Raw genomic sequence first — 15,167 nt, 5'->3', positions numbered from 1 at the left:
ATCCAGTGACTGGCGTCCTTACGAAAAGAGGGAAAATTTAGACCCAGAGACACACAGGAAGAGGCAGCGATGGGAGGGATGCGTCTGAGAGCCAAAGCATTCCAAAGGTTGCCAGCAACCAGCAGAAGCCGGGGAAGAAGCATGGCCCAGATTTTCCTTTGCAGCCAAGGGAAGAACCAACTCTATTAACACCTTCCTGAATAAAATCAAAGGTTATTGATTTTGGACTTCTATCCTCCAGAATGGTGAAGAGGATAAATTCCAGTGCCTTTATGCCCCCAGTTTGTGTCACTTTACAACGGTCGCTCCAGGAAGCCAATGCACCTCCCAAATGACAGCCTCAGGACACCTTCAATTATCCTCTCTACAACCTTCCAACACACAGAGGAGTGTTTAACCCCATTTACACATCTCCTGGGGCCAGATGTAGGGAAAGTATATGATAGAGAACTTGAGGGGAAGGCCTTTGGGCCAGGCAGGGGTCACACTTATATCTGGACCTCTGGCCACCACGCTCCACCCCCACCCCCACCCCCACCCCAACCATCACCCCTCAGTCACAGCCTTGCTAATCCTCGCCATCAATGACCCAATGACCCCTGGACTGGAGGACCTGAGCCATCACAAGGGAGCACCCTTGGATCAACTGCATCCCTGCCAGGACCCCTAGGGCTGCTGCCACAGCAGAGTGGGGGGTTGGGGAGGGACTGGTGAGGCCCTAATGGTAGAATCTTGGGAAGCGACACATGGGGTAATTAATTCCCAGTTCTGAGATTCCCAGAAGGAAAGAGATAAATGACTCACTTGCACTCCCAGGGGATCCTAGCACAGCCTCATTTGTAAAGTGGGTGTGAAACTGAGGGCAAGGCAAGGCTTTTTCCAGATCAGACACATATTCCTGGAACCCTCATACCCTGATCGGTCCATTGAGCATTCAGTGGCCCTTGAAACTGTGTACAAGCTGCCGGGTCCTTGTGCTTTAAGAAAAAGGCTCTTCCTTAGCCTCCCTGCAGTCTCAAACGGCTGACTCGAGTGTGAATGATGAGGAAATATGGATACAGCTAAAAACTAGTTAAAACTGTCTCCATGTTACGTTCTGCATTGGTCCCCTCACTGACTCTACCCGGATTTTCACAAATGGTTTCTTCCTTGCTTCATTGCTCTCTTTTACTAATGCTGGCTTTCTGGTTAGTTACATGGCACCTGGTGTTTTCTTTCCCTTTGAAACACTCCCCACACCCCCTTCCTTTTGCGAGCCATCTTCAGGGCAGAGAGAAGGTCAAAGTTCTATAATCCCGAGGCCACCAGAAACTGTCACCGACCCCCTGATTCTGGCCTTGATGACTTTGAAATGATCTACAGAGGGAGAAGAATGCAGGACCCTAATCCTTATCAACAGCCCTGTTTTCTCAAGCTAAACCCATAAAACCTCTTGCCATCCTCTCTCAGGAGCAGACAGTTTTGAGGGGTTAGCCTGCTATGGCCTCCTTTGCCTGGCAAAGCAATAAAGCTGTTCTTTCTGCTTCACCCTAACCGCTGTCTCTGAGATTTCATTGGTGCTGGCATGCAGAAGTCAGTTTTGGCTACACCCTCCGTCTGCTCACCAGTTCCGCTGTCCAAGACCTCGGTCAGAGGCAAGTGTTTTGGGTCTAGCTGTGCCCCTCAACCTCACACGTTGAAGTCCTAACGCCCAGTACTAGATATGATCTTGTTTGAAAAGAGGGTCTTTTTGGCTCCTTCTAGCTAAGATGATATCATGCTGGAGTAGGGTGGGCGCAGATCCAAATGGCAGGGCGTTTATACAAAAGGGGGAAATTTGGACACTGGGCACAAACACATCACATGGAAAACGCCATCCCATGGACACATCACATGGACACTGGACACATACACATTACGTGGGGGCGGAGATGGGGTGGAGCGTCTGCAGGACAAGGAACAACAAGGGTGTTCCACCAGGAGCCGGGAGGGGCTGGAACAGTCTCCCTCAGAGCCTCAGAAGGAACCACCACCTTATCGGACTTCCAGCCTCCAGCTTGAGACAGCATATGTCTGCTGTTCTGTAGTCCTCAGTCTGTGGGACTTCCTTACGAAAATGAATGTAGCTGGTGAAGGATCACTCAAGTCCGGGGCACTGAAAGCCGCAGGAAGCCATGGCCTCCACTGGGGGGCGCTGGTGATCCTGGTTCCCATGGGCTGGCGGGGTCTGATCTTAGTCAACAGGACTGGAACTTGCTGCCTCCTGCCCTGCAGGGGCTGAAAATGAGGGAGCAGGCCAGGCTAAGAGAAATCAAGCAGCATCACTTATTTTTTTCCCATTCCCAAAGACACGCTGTTGAAATATCAGTTTACTAAGATCTTCATATGTCTTTCCTGGCTCCTGGGTGCAGAGATCGTATTAGGGGTTGTGATGAACACATCTTCGGTTCTGATTTTTTTTTTTTTTTTGCTTTTTAGGGCCACACCCGTGGCACATGGAGGTTCCCAGGCTAGGGGTCTAATTGGAGCTGTAGCCGCCGGCCTACACCAGATCCGAGCCGCATCTGCAACCTACACCACAGCTCATGGCAATGCCAGATCCTTAACCTACTGAGCGAGGTGAGGGATCGAACCCACATCCTCATGGATCCTAGTCAGGTTCGTTAACCGCTGAGCCATGAAGGGAACGCCATCAGTTGTGATCTTTAGACAACATTTTATATTTTCCTGGGAGATGCAGAGGCTCTCTCTTCCATACAACAATATACTTCTCCTAGTTTTGTCTGGAGAACACACAGTTTCCTCCATCTCTGTTTTCTGCCCTTTGGGGTAGGGACATGGCTGGGGAGAAATATTTCGCTATTATAAGAAAAACGGTGAGGCAGTGGCAAAATGAAATTTGCACTCCTGAGTTGGGGAGATGATCTGGGTGTGGGGGGGCTCTCAGGGACCTTGGGCCGTATGGGGGGGCACTCCCATCCTGCCTGGAGGCAACAGCAGCAACCCACAGGGTCCCATTAGGGCCAAGTTGGATTGTAAGCCTCTTTTTGCCGGAGCATCTGAAACTTTTTTTCCTCTTTTTAGGGCCACTCCTTCAGCATATGGGAGTTCCCAGGCTAGGGGTTGAAACAGAGCTACAGTTTCTGGCCTACACCACAGCCACAGCAGCACAGGACCCAAGCCACGTCTGCGACCTACAGCACAGGTCATGGAAATGCTGGATCCTTAACGCACTGATCGAGGACAGGGATCGAACCCATGTCTTCATGGATACTAGTTGGGTTTGTTACCACTGGGCCATGATGGGAACTCCCAAAGAGCGTCTGAATTTTTGAGAGAAGACAGGCATCCAGGGTTTCTAGGTGAAACAGCCAACGTGTTCAATGTTTACTCCATCTTTGTCTGTTCTGTAACCCATCTTCATACAATTTATGACTATCTGCAAATTATCTTGTCTGCTCTTTATCTCCTTCCCCCCTCCCCCTCCACTGGAGGTAAGCTCTTTAAGAGTAAGCACAGGTCTGCCCTATTTACTGATGTTCACCTCCAGTGTTTTCCATAGTTCCTAGCATACAGTAGATGTTTAATAAATACTGGTTGAAAAAGCGAATGATCCATCACTTGATACTCTGCACAAAGATGAGGATTTCATGCAACCTCCTTTTCTGGGGAATCATCTGGGGATTTGATTAATAGAGGAATCTAAAAATCAACTTTTTTTTTTTTCTTAAACTCAGCCCAGAATCACCCTGGGTACATACCTGCCTCAGGAAGCTGACATCTGAATGTACCAGCGAGAGCCAAAGAAATGACAGAGCCCTTTTCCTCTCTGAAGCCCAAAGGGAGGCTGGAATGTTCACTCGCCTGCCATGCTTCTCACTTACCGCCGTCCGTCAGCAGGCTTTTAGCAGAGAATTGCATGTGTGATTTATTTGCAAATCCTTTCAGGTCCTGCAGGAGAGATACTTAGTATACAACATACTCTGTCATCATGTGTCAACATCGCCTCAATGCAGAGAGCAGTGAGCTCTGAATTACATGATGTAATTGGATTGTGCTGGGATCCTTAAATCTGCATTTTCATTTACCCAAAGCCGCAGCTTTGGAGTCATTTGCTGTGGACGCCAGGTCCCCTGGGGGGAGGGGGGGGGTCAGTGTGTTAGAAAGACAAAGGACAGCCATAAAGCCCCGGAAGGCAAACTTTATATTTACAGTCAGTAAGTTTATAAATATATATTACATTCTTACAATCTACAATACATTCTGCACGCAGAGGGACTGGAGACGGGGCAGCGGCTGTGAGATTCAACGGAATATCAGGCGGGAAAGAGTGAATGAAATGGGGGGGGGCGCTGAAAGGAAAGGATTATCATTGAAAAGGGGTGACAGCTTAATCACCCTGCCAGACAGAGAAACTCAACTTGGGGATGGCAGCAGGCGGCTTATGGTAGCTGGAATCCCAGTCTTTGAGCAAACTTACAGCACCGTAGTTTGGGTGACGAGAGTGCTGAGATTCAGGGTAAACTGGTGGCATTGACACCCTTGATCTAAGGAGAATTCAATTATATACAGAAAGAGAGGCACAGAGAGGAGAGACAGAGGAAGCAGAGAGGTTCAGAGAACACAGACACACAGAGGAAGAGAAATTGGAAAAGAAATCAAAAGAGCAGAGAGATAGGAGAAGATACATAGGAGGGAAAATACACACACACACACACACACACACACACACACACACACACTTCAACAGGATGGCTTCCTCTGGGTAACTTCTCCCTTGACCGAAATTCTCAAAACCAGACCTGCTTGGCAATGGTTCCACCATCATTTTCTGCTTTGGAATGAGTGTGGCAAGGGAGTAAGAACCTTCATTTCTCCCCACTTCTGATATATATATATATATATATTTTTTTTTTAAAACAGCTGCACCTGCAGGATATGGAAGTTCCCAGGCCAGGGGCTGAATCAGAGCTGCAGCTGCAGACCTATGCCACAGCCACAGCCACACCAGATCGCAGCCACATCTTCGATCTACACAGAGGCTTGTGGCAACGCCTGATCCTTAACCCACTGAGCGAGGCCAGGGATCAAGCCTGCATCCTCATGGACACTATGTTGGGATCTTAACCCGCTGAGCCACAACAGGCATTCCCCTACCTCTGTTTTCATAAGGCTTCGCAGCATATGAGTGATTTTGGAGATATTCAAGGGTCCTTCTGATTTTAAGCAACATTAACCCTTTGAGGGCTGACATGAGGACCAAACGCTGGCATAACCCAACCCTCCTCCCTGTTCGGCAGCCCCTGGGCCCCCTCCACCTCTCCAAGGTGGAAAAGAAGCCTCGCATTCCACCCACACGGAGCAGGGACAGGCTTCCCCGCCGGGCCCATCTCATCACACACCCCAAGTCCCACCCTCTATCCTCTGCTTGGAGACTCAGCCTGGTCTCCTTAGCCTTGAGCAGCCGACTGGATGGGACTGTGACAGGCCCATCCCCCAAACAGGCCTCTCCTCTCTCTGGAAGAGCAAAGGGGCACGGGCGTTCCTTGGGGCCGAATTCACCGTGAGTGCTGCTGACCCTCAAAGACCAGCCTCTTCAAAGAAAGACACGTGTGGAGGTCACCCACTGGGCCCTCAGTGTAGCCTGTCACCTTGTGGTTGTCACAGAGGCCACAGTGGAAGAGACCCAATGAATGCTGGCTGACACTGCCCCCCCCAGCCCCGCCCACAAGTGACCAACGACTTTTGGAAAGGCGGCGATGCAGGGGATGTGTACAAATGTGAACACTGTTATTTTGCTTAAAAAAAAAAAAAAAAAAAGCAAGCCTGGTTCTTTGAACTCATTTGAAACACTGTACCCAGGACCCCTCGTTTACACACAACAAGAGATGCTCTGAATGGCTCAGAGGGGTTGTGTGTGTGTCTGTGTGTGTGCGTGTGCGTGCGTGCGTGCGCGCGCGTTTGACCTTAGAATCTAGTTACAAATATATTGGTGGCTTATCTGCCCGCTGGTTCCCTTTCAGTCCTTGTCGGCAACTGCCTGGGTTTGTCAAGAACCTGGGCTTGCCTGGACCCAGTCTTGAGAGGACCCATGCCTCCTGAGAGCTGCGGGCTGTGCTGGACTCCGCCTCTGCTCATGCTCACAGCGGGATGTAGGGCACCAGTTGCAAGGACCACTTCTCATCTCTCTGCTTCTGCACAACCTGAGTCTGGTTTTGCACCTGCAGTCTGCAGCGCTGACTCTGGCAGCTGCATGGCTTTGACCATATCCAAACTGATTAGAGATGGGGGGAGAGACTGTTCTTTCTGGAAGCTCTCCAAAGCTTGGTGATTCAGAACTCATTTTGCTTTCAAGTTTTTAAAAAAATCTTGCCATGCATGATGATAAACCTCTCAACACAGACCAAGACACTGTACCCTGCAATGTGGACCTCGATCGAGTCCCACTTGAGGCCTCCCTCTTGGAGCTAAGGTCATTTTCTGGGGCTCTGTGGATAATATCAGCCTTATCTTCTCCTTTTTTTTTTTTTTGCTTTTTTTTGGTCATGCCTATGGTATGCGGAAGTTCCCAGGCCAGGGATTGAACCCTCACCAACAACAGCGACCCTCAGCTGCAGCAGTGGCCACACCAGCTCCTTAACCCACTGAGCCACCAGGGAGCTCCTTGTCCTGTCTTTTTCTTTCCCCCACTGGGGAATGCCACATGTCCCCAAATTAAAGGCCGAAAGGTGAGTGAGAACCAAGGTGCGTGAACGCCCCCGGCTTACACAGCCTCGTGTAAACCTTCCACGTAGCCGCATGACTCTCGACACTCCCCAGGGTCCAGATCCTGGTGGACCCAGTTCATGGTATCCTCCCGACTTGTGGCTATAGAGTTCACGGTGGAGCACCCGTCCTCCGAGGAGATGGTGGTGAAAGTGGTGAACTTCACTCTTTTCCTTTTGGAGGTAGGGGACGTGGGGGGCTCGCTCTTCTGATCCTTCCCATCCGTGAGGGTGGAGCCTGACATTTTGAACAGTTGTCCATTGATGCTCTTTTGGGAACCCGCGCTGAGAAGGTACTTACTTTCTTCAAAATCCATGCCCCTGTCGATGGCGGTGATCTGCTCCTCTTGGGAGGAGGCGAAGTTGATGTGATTCTCCAAGAGTTCGGTCCGGTGGCTCAGTCCAACCCAGTCGTGCGAGTGACTCATACCTTCCTGTTCTTCGAAGGGCACCTGTTTGTGCCTGTACTTAAAGGCAAAGGTCGCGCAGTTTATTAGGAAGACCAGAATGGCCAGGCAGAAGACACCCAACAGGGCGTACATCCCGATTTCCAAGTCGCTCAGCCCCTTGGATGCCTGCGTGGGGTCTTCCGTTTCCCCGTTGCTTCTGGTCAGGTCCACCTGGGCTGGGAAGCTGGTGAGGTCAAAGGGCATGGTTTGCAAATGGCTGTCATCATCCAAAAGGCTCTCCTGGCCCTGGTTCTTCTGGAAGGTGGACTTCTCTGTTGTGGAGGCCCTTCCTTCCATGAGGCCCATGGACGAACTGCCAAAGTACTGGCCCTCGGGACTCCCCCACTCTTGCAAGGGTTTGGGGGGTCTTCTGTTGCTGATGTTATTATCCGGGTGAACTCCCGCCCCCGAGTGTCTGCTGTCACTGGTGTTGGAGTTGGCGTCGTTTTGGCCAAATTTAACGTGGATGTTGGCGGTCCCCACAGCCAGCACGCTCTTCCGCTTGGATTTCTGGCACGATTCACAAATAACCATTTCGACCTTGACCAGAGCTCCCTGTCCTTCGGCTTCGGCAGTGATGATAGGCCACTTGAACTTGGGGTCTTGGTGGATGGAGACCACCTTCTCATCCAGGGATGTGGCCATCAGCGAGAAGTCTTTTGCATCGTAAATATCCAAGGGGGTGACAGAACCATCACTGAACTGGACCCAGCAACTGATGGCTGCCTCCTATTGAAGAGAAAGAAGTAAGTTCATCAAAATGGGTCAAAAGATTACAAAGTCTCAGTAAAGTAAGCACTCTGCAGCAAAATTAATACTGCAAGAACAAAGGAAAATGGTTTAAGCAGTGTAGAAATAAGAGATAAGAAGTACTAAGGGAGGGAGCTCCCCCTGTGGTGCAGTGGGTTAAGAATCCAGCTGCAGAGACTTGGGTTGCTGCAGAGACTTGGGTTGCTGCAGAGGCACGGGTTTGATCCCCAGCATGGTGCAGTGGGTTAAAGGATCTGGCGTTGCCATAGCTGTGGCACAATTGCAGCTGTGGCTCAGATTCAGTCCCTGGACTGGGAACTTCTATATGCTGCAGGTGCGGCCATAAAATTTTTTAAAAATTAAAAAAAAAAAAAAAGTAACAAGGGGAAAAAAAACAAGGGAGTTCCCTGGTGGTTCAGTAGGTTAAACATCCAGCATTGTCACTGCTGTGCCTTGGGTCATTGCAATGGTGCAAGTTCTATCCCTGGCCTGGGAAAATCCTCATGCCAGGAGCTTAGCTAAAAAAAAAAAAAAAAAAAAAAAAAAAGTGCTAAGGGTACGAAAGAAAAATTAAGTCTTGTAAAGAAGCCAAAGAAAACTACAACAGTGAAATGACAATGACAAATCAGGACCAGGAATAAAAACCCCTTAATAACATTTGCTTTCTTTCCCGAGGTGTTGAAAAAAGATGGGTTCTTTCTGTGGTGCAGGATCTACTTCTGCACAGTAATAAATTGCACGTCAAAGGAGATTTACTGGTTAGTGGGATCATTTACAAGTGTTACACGTCTAAATGAAAGCTATTTATTACATTATTTTTAAGTTGCTTTAATACCGAGCCTCCCTGTATTACTCACAACACCGATTAAGGTCCCTTGTTTAGGCAAGGGCGCCCCAGAGGAGCTGTCAGCTGTGGTTGTGTTGGCCCTGCCACATCTGCATCTGGGAATAGGTTTGTGTTGGCTTGAGACACGGTCTTGGCTTGGAGGCCAGGAATAAAACCACCCAGCCAGAGGGAGGAAGCTCATCGCTGGGAAAATCTTTGTCTTTCCATCCCCCTTTTAACACATTGGGGGAAACTGGGAGACGAAAGAGTGGCCAGCGCCAGGGTTGTGTACATTTCAATATCTTGTCTTTTTTGTTGCTTTCTTTTCTTTTCTCTTCTTTTCTTTCCTTTTCCCTTCCTTTTCCTTTCCTTTCCTTTTTTCTTTTCTTTTCTCTCCCTTTCTCCCTATTTCTTTCCTTCCTTCCTTTTCTCTTTTCTTTTTCCTTCATTCCTTCCTCTTTCTTCCTTTTTTCTCTTTCCTTTTTTCTTTTCTTTTCCTTCCCTTCTTTCTTCCTTTCTTCCTTCCTTTCTTTCTTTCTTTCTTTCTTTCTTTCTTTCTTTCTTTCTTTCTTTCTTTCTTTCTTTCTTTCTTTCCTTCCTTCCTTCCTTTTCTTTCTTTCTTTTCTTTCCTTCCTTCCTTTTCTTTTCTCCTTTCTTTTTCCTCCCTTCCTTCCTCTCTCTCTCTCTCTTGCTTTCTTCCTTCTTTTCTTTTCTTGGCTGCACCTGTGGTATATGAAAGTTTCTGGGCCAGGGGCCAAATCAGAATTGCAGCTGCTAGCCTCCACCACAGTCACAAACAGCAATGTCAGATCCAAGCTGCATCTGTGACCTACACCGCAGCTTGTGGCAATACCAGATCCTTAACCCACTAAGCAAGGCCGGGGATTAACCTGCATCCTCATGGAGACAATGTTGGGTTCTAAACCTGCTGAGCCACCATAGGAACGCCTCAAATGCTTTCTAATGCAAACCTTTGTACCAAAGACCATAGTAAAGGGGCAAAGGATTAGGTGACAGCTAGCAGGGGTGCATCTGGCATTGGGTATGGGCTGGGAAAGTGGCAAGCCTCCATGTGTCTTCTGGCTTGAATGTAGTTGCAGCCTCAGCAGGTGCAAGAGGGGGCCCAGATGGGCCTGGGGAGAGAGCTTCCAGGAGGGGCTCCTGACCTATAGGGGAAGCTGCCTCAAAATTCCCTACACGGGCTGCAGACCCTCCTGCAGCCCCACGGAAGGATGGTCCCATCTCAGGGGGAGTAGGAATGAAGAGCCTGAGCCTCCTATCCTTGGTGGTTAAGCTCTACATTCCTTCTACGGAACAATGTTTATCCACCTCTGATGATGGAGGAGAGGAGAGAACATTTGGAGAGTGTCCTTCAGACAGTGCCCATTGTATCAACATACAAGCACTCACAATGACATGTACATATACACACCACACACGTACACACAACACACGTACATAACACAAACATACACACAAACATTCCACACGCACTCTTTCAACACATGCTGGATTCAAATAAAGAGAAAAATGTCACACCTGGTGTGTGATGCCCCCCATGTGTGACCTTACTGATGTGTGACCTCACTTAATGTGCGACCTCACCTGATGTGACCCACCTGATGTGTGACCTTCACCTAATTTGTCACCCACCTGATGTCACCCACCTGTTGTGTGACCCCTCCTAATACATGACCCCTTCCCTACAGTGCCACAGGCCCCACCCCCACACCTGTTTGGGCCTTTGCAGAAGTTCCTGAGCCACTGCAGTGGCGAAGATGGCTCTGTTGCTCCCTGGGCTGAGCTGAAGGGAGAGGGACAGCCCTGTCACCAGTTGGACCCCGAGGTCTGTGATTGTCACCTTCTCGTCCAGCACAGTGATGGTCTTCTCAGCCAAGATGGCATCTGACAGAGGTGACAGGATCTGAAAGGCAGAAGTGACAGAGAGGAAAAGCCTCCTCTTTTATTCCAGAAATCCCTCCAGTGGCATGAAAGATGGCTCCATGAAAAAGAGGGAACAGAGACAGACAGACAAGTCAGAAAGAGCAAGGATGGGTCTTGCCCACTTATGCCTTCTTCTTCTTTTATTTTTTAATTGTCTTTTGTCCCTTTAGGGATGCCCCCATGGCATATGGAGGTTCCCAGGCCAGGGGTCCAATCAGAGCCACAGCTGCCAGCCCATACCAGAGCCACAGCAACGCCAGATCCGAGCCATGTCAGCGACCTACGCCACAGCTCACGGCAACGCCAGATCCTCAACCCACCAAGCAAGGCCAGGTATCGAACCCACAACCCCATGGCTCCCAGTCAGACTTGTTCCACTGCGCCATGATGGAAACTCCTTTTTTTTTTTTTTTTTTTGTCTTTTGGGGGCAGCACCCACAGCATATGGAGGTTCCCAGGCTAGGGGTCAAATCACCACAGCCACAGCAACAAAGGATCTGAGCTGCATCTGCGACCTGCACACCACAGCTCATGGCAACGCCAGATCCTTAACCTGCTGAGTGGTGCCAGGGATCGAACCTGCAACCTCGTGGTTCCCTGTCAGATTTGTTTTCCTGTGCTACGATGGGAGCACCTTGCCTTCTTCTAAAAGATACAGCTTGCTTGTGAAAATATAATACTTTTTTTTTTTTTTTTTTTTTTTGCATGTAGAAGTTCCAGGGCCAGGGATCAAACCTGAGCCACAGCAGTGACAATACTAGATCCATAACCCACTGGCCTACCAGGGAACTCTGAAAATCTAGTGCATTTTTAACCATTTAGGAAGATGAGGTTAGGAGTAGATAGGGTAGTGCTTGGTGCCACAGCCCTAGCCTACAAACAAACTCCCTCACCCATCATGCACCACCTCAGTCCTTGAGAGGAAAAAAAAAATCACATTTTCCTTCATTTGAGCACCATCTGGATGATTCTTCCACAGCATGGATCATTTGTCCTATTACTTAGTGTGCCTTCTGTGTCAAACTATCTTACTTAAATAATTTCTTTTTAAAAACCTCATAGCATCAAAGAAAAATGGTTTCAGAATGCTAGCTATCTATTTCTAGATTTCTCTCTTATAACATAATCCTCAATTACCAGCTGCTCTCAAAGAAGAGTCACTTGGAGTTCCTGTCATGGCTCAGCAGTAGCAAACCCACTAGGATCCATGAGGATTCGGGTTTGATTCCTGGCCTTGTTCAGTGGGTTAGGATCCAGCATTGCTGTGAGCTGCAGAGTAGGTTGCAGATGCAGCTCGGATCTTGCTTTGCCGTGGCTATGGTGCGGGCTGGCAGCCACAGCTCCGATTTGAGCCCTAGCCTGGAAAGCTTCTATATGCTGAGGGTGTGGCCCTAAAAAAGCACAAAACGAAACGAAACGAAACAAACAAACAAACAAAAACAAAAAAGAAGAAGAGACGCTTGGCCCATGCACCACCTAAAGCATCTTGTGTGTCACCAGGAATTAGCGCTCCACACTCTGGGGAATGTGGAGCAGTGAGGTGAGGTCACATATCAGATGACACTCAGCTGCACTTTGGAACGTCAGCTTGCATCCCCTGATAAACTCATCAGTGAGTCCCACCACTGACGCCAGTGTCCCAAAGTCTCCTTTGTCTCTGGATGCCTGTGATGCTCTGGGGAATGAAATTCAAGTTTAATTTAGACCCTGAGGAGGAAATCCTGCTTTGGAAAACATCTATGAAATCATCTCTCCCTCCAGCTTGCCCCTCACCCAAGTTACAGAGGGCTGATTTAGGCTCCTTCCACCCCACCCTCTGCCCATGAATCCTTAACCTTCTGGGTAAAATGGCTTTCTTGTCCTAGTTGTGGGCAATATTTGTGAAGACGTATGTCACGCTAATTTTCCCTGGACTCATTCAATTCCTTTATCAAAGCCCCATATTTCTATCCAAAGACCCTTTTCAATTTCTAAGTCTAGTTAGGACAATTTGAATTGCATGAAGTATGAAATCTGAGTCCCTAGAAGAAAGCAGACAAGGGAATTTATAACTCAGGAAGGCTCAGTGAGAATAAAAGGGAAAAACTAGGGGTCTCAGATACCCCAATAGGACCATTTCCATGTTTCATGCAATAGGGAGCTATGCCACCCCCCCGGGCATCTATCTAGAGAAACCCATAACTCCAAAGATCCATGCACTCCAATGTTCATGGCAGCACTATTCACTTCACTCCAAGACATGGAAGCAATCAAGTGGCCATCAACAGAGGAGTGGATAAAGAAGATGTGGCACATATATACAATGGAATATTACTCAGCCATAAAAAGAATGAAATAATGCCATTTGCAGCAACATGGGTGGAACTAGAGATTATCCCACCAAATGAAGTAAGTCAGTCAGAGAAAGACAAATATATGATATCATTTATATAGAGAATCTAACAAATGATAAAATGAACTTCTTTACAAAACAGAAATATATTCACAGACATAGAGAGCAAACTTACAGTTACCAAAGGGGAAAGGGGGGAAGAGATAAATTAGGAGTTTGGGATTAACATATACATACAACTATGTATAAAATAGATAACCACAAGGTCCTACTATATAGCACAAGGAACTTGGAATTTTTTAGTAACCTCTAAGGGAAAGAATCTGAAAAAAATACTTATATTTACATAAATAATTATATAATTATATGTATAATTATATATTGCATAGATAATATTCAGTTAATATTATATATATTCAGTTAATTATATAACTGAATTACTTTGCTGTACACCTGAAATTAACACAACATTGTCTATCAACTAGATTTCATAAAAATTTTTTATAAATGGCTATTGTTCTAAGTGATGACAAACAGCTGGTTCTCATCTGGGTGGAGATGAGGCAAGGATACAGAAAGTCTTTGCCACCGTGGCGGGGGTGGTTCCTTACCTGAAGGGTGGTCATCCCAAGCTCCTGGCCAATCAGGACTTGCCCCCCCTGCAGCTTGGCGATCCGGGGCTCCTCCACCTGCATGAAGTCATTTACCAGCTCCGTGATGTCCACCTGCCAGTCCGAGCCCAGCAGGTGGGCCAGGTGTGCCCCAGGCTCAGCCGCCTCGGCCACAAACTGAGTCAAGACTCGCACCATGGCATGCTGGTACTGAAGAGTGCAGCCCCGGCCCCTTCTCTCGTCTTCGTCCTCTTCCTCACTGTCCCGAGCTGGCCTGTCAAAGGGTCGGTTCAGTTTACCAGATGCTGATTTGAGGGGTCAGTAGTCAAGGGTGAAGCATGGGAGGGGCTGCAAAGGGTGAGTGGGCATGATCCCTGCCTTCGGAGAGTCCACAGCCCCAGGCGGGCTCAGACAGACATGCAGGGGTCATGTTGAGAATCTCTGACCACTGGTATGGCCTGAGTACTGACCAGTCCAAAGGGACTGGCTTGGTCAGCAAAGCTCTCAGATGTCCCCAACGATCCCCACCTCCAGATTCAATTTGCAAAATTCCTTCTTTTTGCATATGAGCTGGACCTAGGAAGTTTCTTCCAATGAACGATCACAGCAAAAGTGACAGGATGCCGCTTTCAAGATTTGGTTTTCAAAGACTGTGACTTCTGTCTTGGTCAGCACTCTTTTCTTGGTTCTTCTCTCTTGCTTGCCAGTGATGAAGCCAGCGGCTACGTGGTGGGTGGCCCCATGGGGACATCCTATGGCTGGAAACTATGCTGCCTCTGGCCAACAGCCAACGTGGAACTGGAGCCCTCAGCTCAACAGCCAATGAGGAAATGCAGCTCTCAGCTCACTAGCCACTGAGAACTGGGGCCCTCACCTCAACAGCCAACTAGGAAGTGGGGCGCTAATCTCCGCAGCCCGTGAGGAGCTGAGGCCCGATAACATGCACCTGAACTTGGATGCAAATCCTTCCGCACCTGAGCTTGGAGGTAAGACCCCTGCTCCAGCTGACAACTGGATTGCAGCCTGTGAGAAACCCAGCTAATCCTCGCCTGGATTCCAGATCTAGAGAAACTGTGAGATAACACATGCTATTCTTTTAAGCCCCTTGATTTGGTGATAAGCCATTAAATTATGTAGCAATAGATAATTAATATAATCGGGCTATGGATGACTAGTAGAGCCTATAAACCAGGGCACAAAGGAGGTGAGTGTTTAACTCAAGGTAAGCCTCTAAGTAATAATAAGTGTAGAAAGGGCAAGGATGATTTGACCAGGAGGCAGATGTTAGTTTCTCCCCACATCTGAAGAGTTAGGTGCTGTTGGCCCTTCCCAGCAGCACCACTGTTTCCATCAGAACAGTGGCTCCCCTGTCAAACTCACTCTGTTTCCATGATCTTTCCCTGGAAGAAACTTCCTAGGTCCAGCTCATATGCAGAAGAGAAGGGATTTTGCAAAGTGAATCTGGAGGTGGGGATCGTTGGGGACATCTGAGAGCTTTGCTGACCAAGCCAG

General features: G+C 48.4%; 1 protein-coding gene across 1 annotated transcript in view; it reads right to left on the bottom strand.

Moving 5' to 3' along the window:
- The window catches only part of TMEM132D (transmembrane protein 132D), a 774,579-nt gene continuing 759,967 nt past the window's right edge, over window positions 556-15,167 (bottom strand). The window contains exons 7-9 of the mRNA XM_021072330.1: window positions 13,656-13,929; window positions 10,501-10,692; window positions 556-7,921 (exon numbers count right to left, since the gene is read on the bottom strand). Of these exons, the coding sequence (XP_020927989.1) occupies window positions 6,743-7,921; window positions 10,501-10,692; window positions 13,656-13,929 (1,645 nt within the window). The 3' untranslated portion in view covers window positions 556-6,742. The remainder of the gene's footprint in view (window positions 7,922-10,500; window positions 10,693-13,655; window positions 13,930-15,167) is intronic.

Source organism: Sus scrofa, chromosome 14 (genome assembly GCF_000003025.6).
Source record: "Sus scrofa isolate TJ Tabasco breed Duroc chromosome 14, Sscrofa11.1, whole genome shotgun sequence".
In the NCBI taxonomy this organism is placed as follows: Eukaryota; Metazoa; Chordata; class Mammalia; order Artiodactyla; family Suidae; genus Sus; species Sus scrofa.
Note: the sequence above shows the minus strand (reverse complement) of the source record. Positions and strands in the feature narration are given on the sequence as shown.